The 21001-nt window shown below is 36.8% G+C and overlaps 1 protein-coding gene across 1 annotated transcript in view; it reads left to right on the forward strand.

Annotated features, from left to right (window-relative positions):
- The window catches only part of snx29 (sorting nexin 29), a 270710-nt gene that overhangs the window by 111382 nt on the left and 138327 nt on the right, over positions 1 to 21001 (forward strand). The window contains exon 16 of the mRNA XM_002937686.5: positions 16335 to 16451. Coding sequence (XP_002937732.4) covers positions 16335 to 16451 — 117 coding nt within the window. The remainder of the gene's footprint in view (positions 1 to 16334; positions 16452 to 21001) is intronic.

Here is a 21001-nt window from a genome sequence, read left to right on the forward strand (position 1 = left end):
AGCAACTGGTTGAACCTAATGGGTTGCCTTATCATTTGTAAATGCTCAACTCCATGTGCCATAGCCTTTGAATTTGTGCCTTATGTGTACAATGAGGTACCATAAAATTGGAGTATGCCAGCACAGGTATTGCCTTGTACTCGAATTCTGTTGGACAAATTGTTGTCAGCTGATCTTTGTATACTCTTGCACAGACCTCTATTGTAACTGTGAATCTGCTTGTATTTACATTTATGAATGTAAAAACTCCATAAACATGGAGTAATTAAACCAGGGCACTGCACCTGCCAAAAAGTGCTTGAATACAGTAACCTATCAAGAGGCTGATACCTATGGTAGTAGTAGTGCTGTAGCCCATCTCTCAGCAACCTACCCCATCAGCAAGGCATAAGGGTGTGACATTTACCTGTTCGAAAATATACATTGAAAACAATTCATCATATTTGAATTCAGTCTCAAAAATATCAGTAATTTCTGTGTGTATAATTATTTCCAAAGTGACTAATAAAATCATGGATTTATACCTTTTATTGACTCTACTATTGCTAAAACATGGAAATCCAGAGATACATGAATTTTTCTTTGGTATTTTAGAAGGATTGTACAGATTATAAGATCATCACAAAATGTACGAGCAGATACTATTCTGCTAAAGATAGCCTTGAAGAAGAAATGGATTCACATTTAATGCTGTTAATTAAAAAAGTCTTTAGTGAGAAATCTTGAGAGAAATTGCAATAAAGATTAAAATAAGGACCTGGTGTGCACTCTATATCCAATGTGAATTTGGCAACCATACCTAAAGTAATTTGGGCCTGGTGGTTCAGCCTTATGTTTCCCCAGAGAAGCATTCTCTGGTTCTAATGAAATGACATTTCTTCAGTGACCTAATTCTTCTGTCTCCTGGATTAAGTAAATTGCCACATTAAGTAAATGTGGTAACTGTGAAACTGTTTGATATAGGATATGTCTAGGAAAACATCTGTATGCTTATGAAAATTCACTGCATGTGTCCATTAAAAAAACATTTTGTTCTTTTTTTTTAAAGAAATTTTTATTTTACAAGACTTTGGTAGGTACTCATATTGTACTGGTACAGGATATGGGGATTTTAGCAAAAGTGCACATTGGTAGTGCTAACTTTACTGCTGTACTGCAAAAGCTTTTTGGAGCACAGTGGGACAAAATGGTGCACAGGTTATTGCTTTATATGAGTGGCTGAGCTTTGTGGGAATTTTGTATGTCATTAAAGGTAATCTATACCCCCAGAATGAATACTTAACCAACAGATAGTTTATATTATGTTAAGTGACCTATTAAAGAATCTTGCCATACTGGAATATATATATATATATATAGTAAATATCAGTAAATATTGCCCTTTTACATCCTACCTTGATCCACCATTTAGTGATGGGCTGTGTGTTCCCTCAGAGATCACCTGACAGGAAATAATGCAGCTCTAAAGCTGGCCACACACGTGGTGATTTTCGATCTTTTGTGCGACCATCAGTCGCACGAAAGATCGTTCCAACCCTCCACTGACGTTCAGGGCTAAATCGTCAGATATAAAGGTAGAAACTATAGTATTTCTACCTCTTTCTGACGATTCAGCCCTGAACTTAGATTTTGCTTGGGCGCCTTCAATGGCGCTCAATAAAAATCTTCTAACCCGCCCAATCAGCGAGTCAACCAATATCAGGAGCCTCCTGCGATATCGGTCACCTCGCTGACTTGCCATACACGCAATGAATATCGTGCAAAGCGAGGTTTCGTATGATATTATCGGTGCTTGTATGGCCAGCTCTAACTGTAACAGGAAGTAGTGTGGGAGCAAAAGGCAGAACTCTGTCCATTAATTGGTTGATGTGGCCTAGCATGTATGTGTGCATTGGCTTGTTTGTGTGCACTGTGAATCCTATGTGAAACCTAGGCCCTTAATTCTTAAAATGGCAATTTTCTATTTAGGATTCCTGAAAGCACATACTACTTGAAAGGTGGTTCTATCTTAATATTCGGAAAGGGTTTTGTACAGTGAGAGTTGTGAAGTTGTAGAATTTTCTCCCTGAATCAGTCGTGCTGGCAGATGTATTAGGTAGCTTCAAGAACGGCCCGGATGACTTCTTAGCAAGGGAGAAAATATATTACAATTTTAAGGTTGTGATTACAATTACAATCTTAAGTTTGTAATACGATTAGTATGTGATTGTATTGTCTGCCTATAGGATATCATATGTTATTTTCAAACAATACAGCTGTATTTTCTATTTCTATTTGCTTTTGTGTTCTGGAAGTGCAGGAATTTGAAACCAAAGTAAGTTAGAAAATACGATTAGTATGTGATTGTATTGTCTGCCTATAGGATATTAAGGTATTAAGATATGTTATTTATTTACAGCTGTATTTTCTATTTCTATTTGCTTTTGTGTTCTGGAAGTGCAGGAATTTGAAACCAAAGTAAGTTAGAAAAGAATTACTAAGGAAAAAATGGCATTAAACACAGTTTACCAATGTGTAAGTATGTATGTATGTATGTATGTATATGTATGTATAACTTTATGTATAAAGCACTACTTATATACGCTGCGCTGTACAGTAGAATACATTAATATAAACAGGGGTATTAAAATAGATAAATACAAAGTATTACAATAAGCACAAATAAGTAAAAGATACAATTGTAATAAGATAAGAGTCAAAGACACAAGAGGATGGAGGTCCTTGCCCCGTAGAGCATAGTAATCTATAAGTAAGGCATTGGCACATGATATTTTGAGGGCGACCACTTTTGTGGTGGTATTATAGAAAGTAAGCTCTATTGTGGGTACACCTAGAACATGTGTTCGTAATTAAGTCATGAAATGAACTGAATTATTGCATCTAGACTTACCCAGGGAGACCAAAGAGGCCAAGCATTATTTTCATATTTCACTGTAAATTTAAATAGAATATTCTTACAAGAAACATTTGCTTTAAAATTCCCTTAAATGATTCAGCAGATTAAATTAGGTAGAACAAAATGTAGCCTATTTTGCTAATATTATGTGTCCCCAGTGTATTGCAGCAATGTATACATTCAAAAACACATGCACGCAAAGGCCTTAAAGGAATACTGTAATGGGAAAACATGTTTTTGTGAGTTAATAGACTTCTGTATTGAAGATCCATTTTAAAAATTGCAAACAGATTATTTTATATTTAATTTTGAAACTTCACATGGGGCTAGCCATATTTTTCCTTTCTCAGGGTGCCACAGTCTTGTGACCTGTGCTCTGATAAACTTCAGTCACACTTTACTGCTGTGCTGCAAGTTGGAGTGATATCACCACCTCCCAGCAGCCGATCAGCAGAACAATGGGGAGGGAGCAAGACAGCAGCTCCCAGTAGGTATGAGAATAGCACTCAATAGTAAGAAATCCAAGTCTGGCTTGGGACTCCTCCAGTTATATGGGAGTAGAAGAAACAATAGATTACCCAAAAGCAGTTCTAATGCGTAGCGCTGGCTCCTACTGAAAGCTCAGACTCAGGCACAATGCACTGAGATGGCTGCCCACACATCAATATTACAACTTGAAAAAAATACATTTGTTTCAAGAATTACATTTTAAATAGTAGAGTGAATTATTTGCTATGAAAACAATGTAATTCAGAAATAAAAAGTACTCCATAAAAATCATGGCAGAATCTCTCTAAACTTGCAGGAGAGTTCTTCCATTAAAGTCTCTTTGTGAGAGCAAATTCTCTAGTTATAAACTACATATTATAACCATGTGTAATAATTAGTTTTTCTAGAATGTTTAGAACAATGCTTTAAACATCCTCTAATAGTTCTACCTATAAAACCTTTGTCCCACGAAGCGAGACTTATAAAATTTATCAATTTTATGTGTCTTTTAATCCAAAGAATTTTGTGGACTTTAATGTAACTGAAGCCTATGAGGACCTTGCACAACTAAAGAAGATATTGTTGTGTCTTACAGGCAAAGAAAATAAATTAATAACTGTGAGAAAATACTAAGGTAAATAACTAAGGTAAAAAAATGCGAGTTATGTACTTGAGAACCATTGAGTGGTTTCTGATTATTGCTAACTTTGCCCTTAAGTGTATTTGAATGTATTTGAATCCTTAGCCTGACTATTCCACTATTTTCTGGCCACTGCAGGTGGCACCTTGTTTAACAAAAGAACTGCGAGAGACTGCCTGCCGTCCTGCTGATCAAACTCCATAATTAGTCAGTACATTACTGATAAGTCTCAGTAAAGAAAGGCTGTGTCTGTCGTGCCAGAAAAACACCACACAAATGTTAGATAATAAAACATTCAGCTGCCGTTGGATGTAGATTACAGGAATAATCAATATAATAAAAGTATTATCCAAAAACAGATTGGAAGTTCTCTGTGTATTCATGCTGCTTTTTAGCACAGTATGTTTCCGTTTAATATTGCTGCTTCTTCTCCCAGTGTAAACATGAAGACAATGTCATGACATATTTATAAAGCTGCATAAAATGTTTTATCAAAAAAAAAAGCAGTGTAAAAAGTGCTATAAAAATAACATATCTATAAAGCTCTGTTGTAGTCCTTATGTATGAATTAATGCCATACTTTGCAGTAGTGGAAATTGTCCATTACAAAGAACTAATGGCAGGAATTGTGACAATTGTGCCGTTATTTGACACTAGCTAAGACTTGGCGTAACCCATTGAATTCAGTGGTATAACTTCAGGCGCGGAACAATATCTAGTGTTACAAGTGGTGTAAGAAACAGCGGTGCTCAATATTGGTTTTTACATAGCTGCTCCCCCGCTATCACCTCTTTTAAACTTGAAATTTTAAACTGTTATACCTGTGCATAAATATAAATAGATCTTATACTGGGTGCCATGCGTCATTGCTATCGCACAGCTTTCTAAATATGTTTCTGTGTAATCTAAAAAAATATGCAGCGCTTGCTTCACTTTTAGCTAGGCACCAAATGCAGAGTTTTTGGATTTGACCAAATACCGAATCCTTTCGAAAAAGATTCAGCCAAATCCCAAACTCAGATATAAAATCCCATGCGTTTAAATGTCGTGTCCAGGTCTGATGTCTTTTCATTTAAACTAACAGTTTATGTATTATTATTATTATTATTATTAACATTTATTTATAAAGTGCCAACATATTCTGCAGCGCTGTACAATAATTAAGTTTCATACATTGGACGTACAGAGTAACATATAAAGCAATCAATAACCGATACAAAAGGTGAAGAGAGCCTTGCCCAAAAGAGCTTACAATGTACAAGGAGAAAGGGTTGAGACACAAGGTGTGGGAATGGGCATGACCAGAGTTGTGAAAGGTGGGGCACAGGTTATTGCTTTTAGCAGCACACTAAGGTTATGTTAAACTAGATTAGGGTAAGCTTCTCTAAATAAATGCGTTTTTAGAGATCTCTTGAAGGCAGAGAGATTGGGAGAAAGTTTGAGGGAGCGAATTCCAGAGAAGGGGGGCAGCCCTTGCAAAATCTTGAATGCGAGTGTGTGAGGCAGGAAGAGACACGAGTTAGAAGCTCTGGGTTGAGATTAGGAGAGGAAAGATAGATCTGAGTATCATCAGCATGTTTTGGTGGAGTGTTGTTGTCTAAAACCAGATTGTAGGGGATCCAGGAGGTTGTTGTCAGAGAGGAATAGTGTCAGTCGGTTGTAAACTAGGCGCTCAAGTAGTTTGGAGATGAATGGGAGCAGAGAGATAGGTCGGAGGTTAGTAGGATTGGAGAGATCAAGGGAGGGTATTTTCGGAATAGGGGTTACAAGTGCATGTTTTAGTTGGGAGGGAAAAATTCCAGTAGAGAGCGAGAGATTGAATAGATGAGTTAAGGCTTTGATAAGACAGGGGTTGGCATTGCATAAAAGTTTGGTAGGAATGGGATCAAGCGGGCAGGTAGTAAGGTGAGAGGAAGCCAAAAGTTTTGAGACTTCCTCTTCAGTCACTGGGGAGAAGGAGCCAAGAAGAGACTAGGGAGCATGTAGGGAGGGAGGTGAATGGTTATGGGGATTAAGTTGTGCAATGTCACTACGGATGGTGTCAATTTTATTTTTAAAGTGCTCTGCAATGGCTTAAGCAGTGACCATAGCACACAGAGGAGGTGGAGGAGGGGACAGCAGAGAGTTAAAGGTAGAGAAGAGTTGTGCAGGTTTTTTAGAGAGGGAGTTAATGAGTGCAGTGAAGTAGGTTTGTTTAGCTTGGCGGAGGGTAGTATTATAGGAGAGCAGAGAAGATGTGTAGCTGCAGAAATTTGATTCTGATTTTGATATGTAAGTGACCAAGTCAGTGAGCCAAGCGCAGCTTTGAGCATAATTGCCATGTTTTTACCCACAATGGGATTTTTCACGTAACTGACCACGGAGGAAATTTACACAACCGCAACTGTGCTAGCAGCAGTAAATGACCCCTTTTGTGTGCCATCAGATTACATTTTTACATTTACTTCATTTGTTTATTAGGCTTTTGCATCTATCTATCATCTATCTATCCATGGTATATTACTAGTTTATGGTTCTTTGCCTGCCTCATTTTAACACTGATTAGTGGGCATTGATAAAGGCCATTTATCAAAATGTGAGATTAGAGCTCACCACAGAAATTTTCACCCACTTTCTATTCATTCCTATTGGATTTTTAAAAGTCTATCAGTGGGTGAAAGAGTTCACCATTTGATAAAGGTTGATGAAATCCCATTGGAATGAAGAGAAAGTGGGTGAAATTTTCTGTAGTGAGATCTAATCTCACATTTTGATAAATCTCACATTTTGATAAATCTGCCTCACTTTTATGCTTTTCTTTTCATCTAATGTTGAGGAGTTTTGTGGAACACCAGAAATAAGAAAGCACCAAATAGCATCAGCTGTTGAGCTAACATTATAGTGAGCCATCTGCTTGCCAATTGTAATTACTTTAGGTCAATTGAATTCTGATATATTTGCTTCAGTGCTTCCCTAGTCATTTTCTGTGTCACTCATCTCTATTCAGTCGTATATATCTTTCTCCTGCAATGGGTCAAAGTGAAACAGTGTACCTAAAGAATCAAATCCTCCCCCACTGCTTAAACATTATTCTGCGGGTTACCATTGAATTGAGTCCTTACGAGAACCCCATGTCTTTGTGATGTCAGTACATATCTTACTTTGATCTGTGAAGTGGATCTGTCATAAATAAACAAGCATTCAAACTCTGCAAAATAAAGCTTTTTCAATAATAGGATTCATTTTGTATTTGTTATATAAATGCTTTTAATTAGTGTGATTCCTCAACCTAACCTGTTTGTTTCCAATTACAAGCAGCTCAGCCATGCTGTTTGTCAGTAGCACATTGCAAATTACTAGGATCAACCTGTTACAGCAGGTGCAGTCTGTGAAGGGCTCACAGCATGGGGGGGGGGGGGGATGCTGGCTACAGCCACAAAACATGTTGAGTTTAGGAACTCAATATAGGGTTAAATAAAACAACTGTTAACAATAAAATAAAGACTATTTGTGATATTGATAAATGAAACTTCCATAGTTTAGAGGATTTCTTATAAAATTGACTGTTCCCCTTTCTTGATACTCAGAGCTGTACTAGAAAGTTCCTTTACTGCCTATACTGCAGTAAGATAAGACACAGTAAGTGGGGCATTTATCAACATTCTGATTTTTGTGGTTTTATAGTTTTCTTTTAAACCACGACTAAATCTATTTCCATGTATGTCAGTAATTTATCAAAAGATCAAAAGCACAAACAAAAAAAAATGCATAAAAAAACTGAAAACCGCAACTTTTTCATATTATTGCACAAAAAAACACAACGTTTTCGTACAGTATTTAAAAAAACCCTAAAACTACAAAGCAAAGAAAGATCTTCCATTTGTAAAAGGGGCCTTCGCGGGTACCTTTTTAGATGATGTATTTTTGCATTCGGTTTTGTTTCGTAATAAAATGCAGCAAATTTCTGTGACGCAATCAATTTTGTCATCAAAAATCAAAAAACCGAAAAAATGAAGGCCTTAAGGAGGCATTTACTAAACCACAGAGTTGCGGGAAAAAAACACAAGTTTTCCGAGATTTATTATGTGACAAAACTGCGACAATTTTGAATCCAAAAATACTCCAGTTGAGTAAAAAAATCAGTTGAGATCATGTAGAAGTCAATAGCAGATGTCCCTTTTACAAGGGTGGTTTTAGAGGTTTTCAAGGCTTTTCATGCTGGCTTTTGTGCAGCAATATGAAAAAGTGTGAAAATCTATTGCCCCATTGCACAGTGTCATAAAACTTATAAAAAAGGAAAAAGTTGCAATTTTTGCTTCAAAATGCAATGCAGTAACTGTCTAATGAAGAATATTCCATTGCAAAATGCACATTTGTTTCTCTTAGCAACTTTTATTACATCTTCCCCTGAAAAGCTAAATTAACCTATATGCAGATGCTGGTGCAGCACTTTGATGAGCATTAAATTCATGTCACATTCTGTTGCTTTGCTCTATTGCTAATATTTGTTTGTTTTTGCAGCGCTGCTGAGCAATTTCTTTTCGAGGGGCTGCTGTTCGGTTTATTTGCGCAGTCACCCTTTAAATCATGTGGAACAGACTGTTCTTGTTCTGCTCTAGTTATATGATATGTGTGCTCAACAGTCTTGATATGTATGTATTTATCTATTTTGTTTTATGTAGAAATAGGTATTTGAGCTGGAAATAATTGCCAGGACCATACATTAGATTTTAGTTTATTTTCTGTCTTTTCTTTAGAGAAAGTGTGCCTGTAATAAAAAATTTAGATTTTTAATAGCTTGATTTGGAAAAATAATGTTTTTCCAGAGCTGATTTAAAATAAGGGATTAAGAAGTACACTCATAAATCTGTCTCCAAAATTTGTCAATTTTCATAAAAATTATAGTAAAGATTTGCAGTTTGGAAGTTTGAAATAAAAACTCCATATTTTCAGGGGCCCAAAGGTCAGAAAAAAAAATAAGAGTTATAATCAGATATGTTTTTAATATATTCTTACCTCTGCTACCATTTGAATCCTTTGTCCTGAGTATATATTCACATTTAGAATGTATTATCTATGTACCGAAGAGCTAGTGGGATATAAGATATTGAACAGTTACATTTTTTATTCAGTTTTTGAAAAATTTGAACCTCCTGCTTAAACAAACAGTTTAGTAGTTTGGAAAGACAAAATTATCCATGTTATATTCTTCCGATTGTTTTTATGGGGTCAACATACTGTTTAGGGGCATTTTGGACCTTACAGTAAAGTGTATTCTTGTTTTTGATATATAGAAGTACAGATATAAAACTGTACTTGGAACTGGTGCTCATAAGGATATGGACCTTTGCATATAAATACTGTATATGTTTATAATACTGTATATTTCTCTATAACAATAATTCATTTTATTTGTATTAGTTTTATTTGTAAGCAATGCTATATATATTAGCATTCCACAGAAATTTAGATTTAAAAAAACTTATGATGTTCACAAAAACAATATATACAGGTATGGGATCCATAATCCGGAAACCCGTATTATAAGCAAATAATTCTAATTTTTTAAAAATGATTTCCTTTTTCCCTGTAATAATAAAACAGTACGTTGGCAAAACAAGCCTATTCAATATTTAAATGATTTTTAACAGTTATGGAGATCCCTTATCCGGAAAACCCCAGGTCCTGAGCATTCTGAATAATAGGTCCCATACCTGTAGTATTTCTAGGTAAAGTAAAAGAATAATAAGTTGTTAAAAAATTGGCAAATTAAGTAGAAAAACAGGCTTTTGCTAAATATTTTTACTAATTTAATATAATATATTAACAGGATATTGTTGCTTCGAAAATATTTCTCTCACAGAGTACAATAAATTACAAAATGTGTACAGGAACCATAATTTTTGCTTGTGCCAAATCAGTCTAGCATTTATTATTTACTTGGCGCCTATTTCAGAAGGCTTTTATTTATCATGTAACAAGCAATGCTCTTTATCATATAGTAGCTTATAAAACAACAGATTTGTATCTTAATAAAATGCAGTATTCGTATAGATGCAGAGCTCTTGGCTATCTTTCATCATGTACTGTCTGTCTGTGGCACAGCGTTTTCTAAATAAAATGATGCATTGTCTGCATGACTAAATACTGTCTGCACTGACTGTCATCATACAGAGAGAGACTCATTAGGTCAGCCTGTTTTTTTCTATATGAAGATGCATTGTACCACCCCCCCAAATACTAACTCTCTTCAGGTTAAGAGATCGAAGTTCTCATTTGCAAATACAAGTACAAAGTATGAAAATATATGTAAAATTGAGCACAGACACTACCTAGATAGGACATTTATTCCATACGTGTTTTTTTACATGCATTTACAAGCATTCTTTCTTTGCAGCTTGTGATTGGTGCCAATACATTTGCACTGAAATCCAATGCTAGGGGACTTTCCAATAATAGCAGGTCGAGAATAATAGCAAGTGGAGACTTTATATTGTCAGTGTTCTAAAAGTCCATTTATGTTGTAAAGCGAAAACCAGGAACAGGGAGTTTTTGTTTTTAGTGAACAATCTATATAGAAGACATATCAGAAGCATGAAATGTGTTTGGCTATCCACATGGGGCTGTTAGTATTTTTAATGGATTGAAATTAACAAATTTGTAACTATATTTTTTGCAGGAGTTTATATTTGGTATCTTTTATGTTGTGGTTTGTTCCTTGGGACATGTGTGCACGATCTTAATGTACATTATGATTAAATCTATAGTAAGTGAGATTGGTTTTCTATGTAATTAAGCTTTTCCTATGTTTAGTTTGCTTTTTTCTGCATTCCCTTGCATTATCTTCCAAACACCTCTTAATCAGATGTATTTTATCACTTTAGAAACATTGTGTAATTTAGAGGGAAAATGTGCATTTATTTTCAGTGTAACTACAAACACTTAAATGATGGAACATTTTCATTGAATAAAATAGACCTGATGGAGTGTGAAAGCAGTTAATTTCCTTTCAGCATACATATTCACAGCCAGTACTTCGGATGGCAATCTACCACATAATTCTCATTTTCAAGTATTTTCTAATGTTTCAAATGGAAATAGGTTTTTCCTTGTGCTCAGCTACCTTCAGAGTTGACTGCTGTAAATCTGTGTGGCCAGTCATTATACTCATGAATGGGACCTGACCCTTCCTTTTGAAGACTGTTAGTAGACCTGATCTGGATCTTAATTGTCTATTTTAGCTATGTGATTCCAAATTGTCCAATGATCTTTTCATTTGTCTAACAATCTTGGTGCCAAGGAAAGTATACCTAGGACTTACACTGTTGAGTTGTTTTCAAATAAGCACCTAATGTCTTTGGAAGAATTTTGAAGCACACCTTTAATGGTATTTATAAATAAGTTAATTTAGTAACCTAGGGTTACTGTGGAATCACAGATCCATCATTGTGACAAAAACACAGTCCAAGCATGAGAGCAAGCAGTCAGTATAAGCAACATTGCTAGGCCAGGGTAGGTGGCAAAGCACAATTGAGGAACATGCCAGAGGTCAGACCAGGCAGCTAACAGAAAGAAATCTTAGATCAAGCCCGGGGTCAGGACAGTTCCAGGGGTACACCTTACTAGGTATCGCCACAGAAAAAAATCAGTGTATTTATCAAGTTGTGCATTTCTTTTCAGCGACCACAAAGCACTGTTTAAAAATGTTGGCGTAAAAGTAAGCAACCAAAATGCTATGGGAAAATACAGCATGTCTGTGTCCAGAAGAACTCTGCTGGAGCATCCTTAACAGTTGAATTTTTCCCACTGACATAATGGAATATGCAAGGTCTGAAGAAGTGTGAAATAGTGATCTCAAATCAGGCATTTGGGCAGTTAAAAATAAAACACACATCTTGATAAATTCACCCTAAGCTTGCTGTACTCTCCACCCAAGAATCTCCCAACACGAATTCGAATCCCGAATGGGAAAAATTCGGATTGGAAGATCGCAAATATCCCAAAAATGCTTACGAAAAAATCGTATTAGTCACGATAATATCGTATTGGCGATCCAAAAGTCACTAAATTTTTGTACCGAACCATTGTAAACAGCGGTGAAACCTTTCCGATTTTTTTGCGCAAGCGTACCAAAAGTCGTGCGGTGTACGCAAAAAGGCTTGCGGATGCCAGAAAAATTCGGGGAATATATGCTCGAAGCGTTCGTGCTTTTGTAATTGTGCCCCTTAATGTATCACAAAGCCCTTTTTTTTTTTGGAATGACTTTGTGTTGTACCTTGTGGCACTGTCACAATTGCTTGTTTGGAAAAAAACTAATATTCACTGTTGTCAGAGGATAAGACACTGCAAATCTTGAGCTCCTATAAAAGCCCAGGCCCACAGGGTCAATTGCACAGATTATTTTCCAGCACTTTTTTATAAGGCAAATCTAAAACTCTACTCCACAAGTTAAACAAGTATCTTGTATGTATTTTCTAGGAGACACACTACAGTTCATCATTAAAACTTTAAGCAATAAGATATCATTATGTTTGTATTGTGGAAAGTTTTTAGCGGTTTAAATGTATACATTTCTGCCAGGTGTAGAGCAATGCAATCCTATAGAGACTGTAGTGCTTCCAGCCTTATGGTCTGTTTTCTTATTAAATGAAATTCCTGCGAGCAAGTTACAGGGCAGCCAGCTTTATTTTTTTTTAATAAAATATATATTCTTAGGAAATAAAACAGTAAAAGAAAAATCAACTGATCATTTCACACCGTGTATTTTTTACAACACACCTGGGAATTTTTCCTAGAGTGAACAGTGTTTGCAAGTGTTTTTCCCGGCCTATGGTTATTTATTTGGAAATAGATATATTCTGCTGGATATAGGCTAGAGATAATTCTGGTTACAGTGATTTAGTTTGACTTTACAGTAGTTTGATGACTTGGTTGTCAATAGTACATTGCCTGCTTGGAGTAGGGTTCTGAGTGGTAGGGCCTCTTTACTAAGAGGGCAAAAGGGGCATCTGCCCAGGGCTTACTGATTTTAGGGGCCCACTGACTGTGCAGCTTTGTCATTGCCAAGTTTTTTTTTGCCACCCACAGATCTGTGGGGATTATCCAACACCCCCCCCCCATATCCCTCCACCACCCCAACCCCCTTACCCTGACCAGGCAGGCCAATCATGTTTGCTGCACCACTGAGCAGAAAAAGTGAGTGACAAGGGGGTGGGCAGAGAGATACGTTATGTTGCTACTGCACAGCTTTGTCAGGCCTGCCACCCACCCCTGTTACACAGGCCAGTCAACCAGCCTGCAGCCAGCCTCAGTTGGAGACCCTATAGCCAACTAAGGTCCAAACCACCTTTTTAATAACCGGGCGGTTACTCAAGTAGCAGCTTTCAAATTGCACACTCCACCTCACCTGAGCCGCAGCTCTGCTGAACACTACACTTCACAGTACCACAAAGCACCTGTCCTACGCTGGCTGGTTGAAGCAAGCCACAACTCACTTCTTCTTGGGTTCTCATCCAGGGCCAGGCTGCTAAAAATATGCAGCCACTTACCTTTACCCTTAGTGAAACTGCGTTAGACAAATGCTGAATGGAAAAAGACCTTGATGTTCTTTCAGATATTAAACTTGGCTGTAGCAAGCAATGCCAGTCAGCAGCTGCATGGGCAGACAAGGTTTGGAGCTGCATAGAATCATAGGAGGAGGGGGTCATTTTTCTACAGAGCACTGATAAGGCCTCATCCAGAATATGCCATGCAGATTGGGTCTCCAGTGCTCAAACGGGACATTATTGAATTAGATAGAGTCCAAAGGAGGGCAACCAAGCTGGTAAAAGGTATGGAAAGTCTCAGTTATGAAAAAAGACTGGCCAAGTTGGGGTTGTTTACACCAGAGACACGGCGCTTAAGAGAGGATATGATAACTATGTATAAATATATAAGGGCATCATTAAATAAACTTTCTAATTTTTTATTTACAGTAGCTCCTTCCCGCAGACATGAGGGCATCAATTTTGATAGTTGTGAAGTTGTGGAATTCTTAAAAATTCTATTTATTGGGTACTTGTGTCAAAAGGCACCCCTAGGAGTTTTGTATAGTTGTGCTTAGGGCTGCTAGGTACATCCTGCTCCTGTACTGAATTGAGCAAAATGTGCCTATTGAGACAGGGGAATAGTGGAGCTACCATCACCTCCTGTGGAGGCTTGCATAATTTGCCCCAGCGCATTTTCACCTATTTGGGTGCATGTCCTTTTTTGTTCTAACAAATGTTATGTTGAAAACTGTATCTCCATGCTCAACTAACTGCTCAGTACAGAATAAAAAATGTGTGAAACCCACTCATCATATTTTAGGAATTTTATAAACGCCCCTTAATAATACCTTTCAACAATAATCCACTTGTTGAATTTAAAATTTAGACACATACCCATTATGTTCAACCTTTTTCTTTTAAGTTTCCTATTTAGCTACTAGTTAATTCAGAGGCAGGCATCTAAAAATGTTTTGAGCTATGTTATAAAGAAGTGTTGCTAGTTATCTGTTGGCAAGAAATGTCCTTATTGAGTAGCTCTGTTCTGCTTTGTAGAGAGCCATTATTATGATTGTCTTTTATTTAAATAGCACTAAAATATCCCCCAGTGCTTACAGAGAGATTATACATCATTCACATCGGTCCCTGCCGCAGTAGAACTTCCAGTCTAAAGACTCAATCACAGTTACATACATTAGGACTCATTTTGTCAGGAGTCATTTAACCTGCCTGTATGCCTCTTGAGTGTTGAAAGAAATTAGTACCCACAGGAAACCCACACAAGCACAGGGAGAACATCCAAACTTCTTTGTAGATAATGTCCTGGCTGGAATCAATGAACGGTACATAATTGCTGATTTATCTTACTCTTACACTTGTACCTTTCTGATCCTTACAAACATGCATAACAAGGCGGCGTGGTCTACAGGGGACCCATTCTACTTGTTAGCAGGGCCCTCTGCCCAAGGGCCCAGGTGACCAATGGGTTAATAATTTGGCCTCCCTTGGTGGGATGAGCCCTGCTACCATAGTAGTATGAAGCCCTATGATTCCTGATGGCAACCCTGATTGTGTTACACTGAAAGATAACTCATAAAATTGTTTTTAAATGAACCTGACCAAGAACTTAAAAAAAACCTCATTGGTGGAATTTTCTCAGAGCCCTCATCTGAAAGAACTGTCTGTGGACAGTGCTTGGGCTTTTGTGATCGCCAGCTCAGGATCTGCTGGTAGGTAAACCGCACCTTTAAGGAAGTGTCACAGGACCAATGTGTACCTATTCCTAGGAATAGGAATTCTATGGCATACTAAAAGTTACAGAAAAGTTGACAACCCCTTTAAAGCAAGTATGCTGATGTGTTATCTGCAGACTGGAGACTGCCCATGCAGGCTCAAACCCAGTTATGCATTATATTGCACTGACCATATGTCCCCATACCTCTGGCATGCTCCCAGCTACCTGATTACTGCACATATAATTAAAAGGATTATTTTAGAATGGCTAGGAAATTTTGGAGGGCCCCTATGCCTACTAGCAATATCTCATGTCCTTCGTAGGAGCAAATGTGCTTCCAGATGGTCAGAATCTATTCTTCTCACACAAACCTTGTTACCTTTGCAAGTTTCTATGTGTATTTGTGTCTGTGTTTGAAGAGGTCATTTCTAAGTGACTGGCAATCAAATTGGTTTTTGGTACAGCCAGTCATCACAATATAAATGAATAGGAGAAGTGAAGGAGAGATGAGAATGAAAAAAAATGAGTAATAAAATCAATCCAAGGTCTAGATAGAAAACAAACTCTATGAGCATCGTAGGTAAGCATGGACTGCAGCGCTGTAAAATGCGAGCCCAGGCTGATAATAAGAAATTGATTTTCCTGAAAGAGCAGGCAGTGATGACAAATTCATTAAAAACCATTTAAGTTGAAATTCAAAACAACATTGTGTGATATTAGGGCACTAACTTTTCAGACCATTTCAGCACCAGTTACTCCAATGCAATTGCTGTCCATTTCTGAAATTGATGGAGAGATGAAGAAAGGCCATCGAGGATCTGATGCCACTTGTGTCCAATGAACTTTTCATGTTGTCGTTGAGAGCTACTGTGCAGTTCTGTAAAATAAACCACAATACATATAGGGACAGGCATTTTCTAATTAATAAAAAATCTAAGCAAAATGCTGTTAATTTAGTGTTAAGTAATTGTCTCGTTTAGTTTTTTTTAGTTCTAACTTTTCTCACCAAACTGTCAGACATACGTTGTATATGGAATAATTGCTTTTTGTTCTATTATTTTTTACTTTCAGGTTGCTGAAATGCACGGAGAGCTCATAGAATTTAATGAGAGGCTTCATCGAACACTAATGGCAAAAGACGTGCTGGTGTCACAAATGAGACAAGAATTGATTGATCTAAGAGGACCAGTAAGTATGGCTTATAGAAATTAAAGGTTACATAATATTTCTAGACAAACTGATCCACCACCATGAATATGTTACAAACAGATTGATCAACAGCAGGCAGTTCTGTATCAAATATAGAAGCAGTGTGTGTGCACATCGCTCTCCAAATACACACAAGCACCCACACATGCAACCAAATAATGTACGTGTTTAAATATATAGAAATGGCTTGATTACGATACACTGTGTTCTATGTAATTACCAACATACATTGCTTAGACCAACATTTTTGTCCTGTTGATGGAACTATTTTAAGAGATAGCCACTGAATATGATGCCCTTTACCATATATGAATGCGTATTGATTATACAGTATACTATATATCATGTTCTATTCATTGGTTTTGCATTTTGGCAGAATATTGAAGATCATCAGTATGTTCAATATTGTATATATTGTTGTATATATTTGCGTGTGTGTGTCCATGAAGCATCAGAGACTCAGCAGTTTAAGTTTGAATGAGTAATAATTGCAGAGAATTTATGGAATTGTGTTTCTGGTTGTCTCTGGTTATTCTTTCTGTCGTATGTGTAATAATGGATGTGTTGCATTACTTGAACAGCACAGTATTCACAATATTCAATAACACAATATTCATACATGGAATGTATTGAAATGGTTTCTAATGTTTAATAGACATTGAGGTGTATGGAGTTTAAATATTTATACAGTATACTCCCATTTGTTTGTATCAAACGATAAAAATTCCTTTTTTCCCTCTTCCATTTTTCTATCATATTTGGCAAAGCTGACATTCAGCTGTTCGTCCTGTAATTCACCTTTCATCTGTTTAATTGCCTCTTTTAATGGACACATCTGTTCTTCCCTGATAAGAATAATAAATTCCATTACATGGAAAGAACATCCTTTTAATATAGATTCGATTTACCCCTAAATGACTTGTTTTTGTATCTGAATGTTGGAATTTGTATGCGTAACACTCATATGCCCAGGCGTTCAAGAGGTACTCTTGAGTATATCTCAGGATACTGTGAAAAAAGTACTATTTACCCCTTATCTATAGGCATGCTCTTAATCTATGCAATTTATATCTGTGGTCACCATGTTTCTGTGTTGCAGGCTGTAGGACTGCATTAATTTAAGTAAACATGTTATTACATTTTAGCCGTTGATGTACACTAATATTGTAACTAAAGTCATAAGGACACATTGTCAGGCAAAGGAACTGGCTGGAATATTCGGCCAGTGTAATGAACCTGTTTGGGAAGTATGTTTCCCCACTTTTTTATTTTGTCTTTAAATGGCTTGCTAATTGCATTACCCTTGATGTTACTCACATGCTCCCAGTTTAGAAAGTACCCACTTAAGGGCTCATTTAGCAACAAGTAATATATTATTCAGAGAAAACATTTTGTGCAATATATAATTGGTTCCTTTCTTATTAATATAAACAAAGTAACTTGTAAGTAGGTGCTCAATGTATATTCTGCTGCAAAAATGAGCCAAACAATTTGTAAAATCAAATGATATGAACAAAGGCACACTTCATTCTCAAGCTTCTGCAAAAAATCTTCAATCCATTTTACTGTATTTAAGTGAGATCTCATCAAGCAGACATTTCGGGGACAAACAAGCCCCTTCATCAAGCACTTCAGGCCTTGTCCCCGAAACGTCTGCTTGATGAGAACACTTTGTGCTCTGCTTTACAGTGAGTTTTATCTAGGCCCTGTATACAGATTTTGTAGACATTTTGTAGCATTAAAATATTTAATAATTTTTGTCATAAAAATGTAATGTTTTCTCACCAGTTTGCACATAAAACTGAGTAAAATGGTTGCATGTAAAGCAAATTCTGCTTTTTGTGGCTTCAATTTTCATTAAGCAGTATAGGTAGCATGTGCCTTGTTCAAAAGTATCATTTTTTTATACTTCTGTCCACCTAAGATTGGCAATATCAGGCTAATTCAACTGTTTGGACCTACGATGTGTATGGGAGCCGTCAGATCAAGGACTGCAACAATGCCAATGCAGTCCCCGATCCAACAGGAAAATAAAACCTGCCCCATCGACCCCTGGACAACTTACACTTATCCAGGGAGGGGCTGGGCTCCTCATATGCAGGTAGATTAGCTGACTAATTGGTCTGAAGAACTCGAATTGGTAGCTTAATTCTGCCCGTGAATGGTCAGAATGGCTGAATGTGGCCATCTAATGGATTCTTAAGGTCCTTTGTCTGCTCAAGGGCTCCATGAACTTATATAGTTTAGGAACTATTCGGCCCACTTCTTGTAAAAAGGGGAATAGCGATGTCTTTAAATAATAAATCTAAGCACATAAAAAAGTAGAACTATTTCAGAGCTGCATTGTATCTTGTAGTCTTGTATATTATACAAGTATAGGATCTATTACAGACTCAATTTAGCTTTAATGTATAGTGGCTTTTTAGTATCCTTTTCCTCATGACTATAATATAGTGAAGTTGCCTGGAGGAGTGCCTGTAGCTCCAATTATGAATAATTTATCCACTTATCATAAAAAGAAGCAACTGCTCCATAGTGTTTGTGATCTAAAGGTACAAGGGGAACACAGAAATTTCCAGGAAGTCTAAATGTAGTTCATGGCACTGCTAGTCAGAAGTGGAGCTAGGGTGAACCAGAAATGATTCTATTCATAAACATGCAGAATGTTTTTCTTCCAATAAAACAATTATATTTCAGTTTTGCATGAATCTAGAAATAGACTGGCAAGCACAGCAGGGGATTACAGGTATGCATTTGTTCTACTGCAGGGCCACTTGCACTGACAACTGATTGCCAGCAAGTTGTCAGTTTATAGACTTTACTAGAACACAATGTTAGTTTGATAAAGATCAAACATGTTTCTTCTATAAGAACAGAAAATATTTTGCGTTTTGTGAACCCCCTGTGCTTGCCTTTATCTTTCTTTTTTTTGGAATTAGCCCAAAGCTGAATGAGGCCAGTAGTTCATCAGTTATGAGTGGAACAGATTAAATAGCTGCAGTCGTAGCAATCACTTTCTATAAAGCTTCCCAGTGGAAGGGAAATTAGTTAGTATGTTTCTTGTACCAACAATAGGTGCAGCAATGTGAAACATTTTATAGTTTGATTAAAAACGTTCTTTATCATGCAGTAGTACAGCAAGTAAGGCTCAAGTCTAGGCTTTTTTTCTGGTAATGGCCCACTGGAAACCCCAACCAAGTCTCATTAATGCACTGATGTTATATATATGATATATTTTTTTTTTTATTTTGACATGGACCCTGTTTGCGCATGTGCAGTTGAAGCTGATTTTCTGATTGCCCCAACTGTGCGTGCTCAAGCAGGGTCCAAATTGGCAGAGAGTCATGAAGGTTCTACGATTGAACAGAAATTGGCGCCCAGGTACGCAGTTGTGCTGCTCTGCTCTTTTAGCTTGGGGTTTGCAATAGGGGCAGTGTTTTAAATTACAGAGTATGCGATAAGGGAGAGGTGAGGAGGGTTGACGCAGGCCAGTTAAGGGGGCTTTTATAGCTGGGGGGTGTAGTTCTCCTTTAAAGAATAAGAACAGTTGGAGGAAAACACATAAAACTGGGAAACAGAAAATGATAAATAATAATAATAAAGGTAATCTATTTTTTCCAAGACTGATTAAATATTTTAAACCAGAAATTAATAGAGGTATGGGATCTATTATCCAGAATGCTTGGGACCTTGGGTTTCCGTATAAGGGGTATTTCTATAATTTGGATTACCATTCTATAAATTATTAAAAATAATTTAAACATTAAATAAACTTAAATACTGTAAACCCAATAGGGTTCTATTGTTATCAATGGGGATTAATTATATGTTAGTAAGGATCAAGTACATGGTACTGTTTTATTATTACATTGAAAAAGGAAATCAATTTTAAAAATGTGAATTATTTGGTTAAAATGAAGTCTGTGGGAGATGGGCTTCCTGTAATTTGTAGCTTTCTGGATATGGGTTTCCAGATAACAGATCACATAGCTGTATAAGAAAGTTAGGTTTCTGAACTCATAGGCTATAGCAGCCACTGTGCAACTTTTCCTTTACTTACCTACTGGTTTTAACTTCACTAATTCTTTGCTGGAGAAATGCTAAAGTATAGCTTATAATCTGCCCTCCTGATGCTGCCTGTGCTCCAGGCTTTTAGTTAGGCATGTCCTGCAGATCTTTCTCCTAACTTAAACCCTGGAGTGTATTTCAGTTCATCTGATAAAGTCTTTTACTATGTTCCTGTGTAGCTGACAGTTTTAGAAGCAAATCAGGTGTATTCTAACATATTTGGGTATTTTGTTGGCAATTCAAAAACACTACTTAATCAAAATAGCATTTTAGTAGCACTCCTTATGAGGACTGAACACTGATGAAGATGTCAAATAAATAAAGAGCTTCGGAATAGTCATTACATGTTCCAGTGTCAGTGTATCACTCTGCTGACTGAAAGGCAGTCTGGGGAACAACATTCCTGTGTGATCTCTGCCTTACCTTTAACTTCCCGATTGCATACGCTGTATAATGCAGAA

This window comes from Xenopus tropicalis, chromosome 9 (assembly GCF_000004195.4).
Source record: "Xenopus tropicalis strain Nigerian chromosome 9, UCB_Xtro_10.0, whole genome shotgun sequence".
Classification (NCBI taxonomy): Eukaryota; Metazoa; Chordata; class Amphibia; order Anura; family Pipidae; genus Xenopus; species Xenopus tropicalis.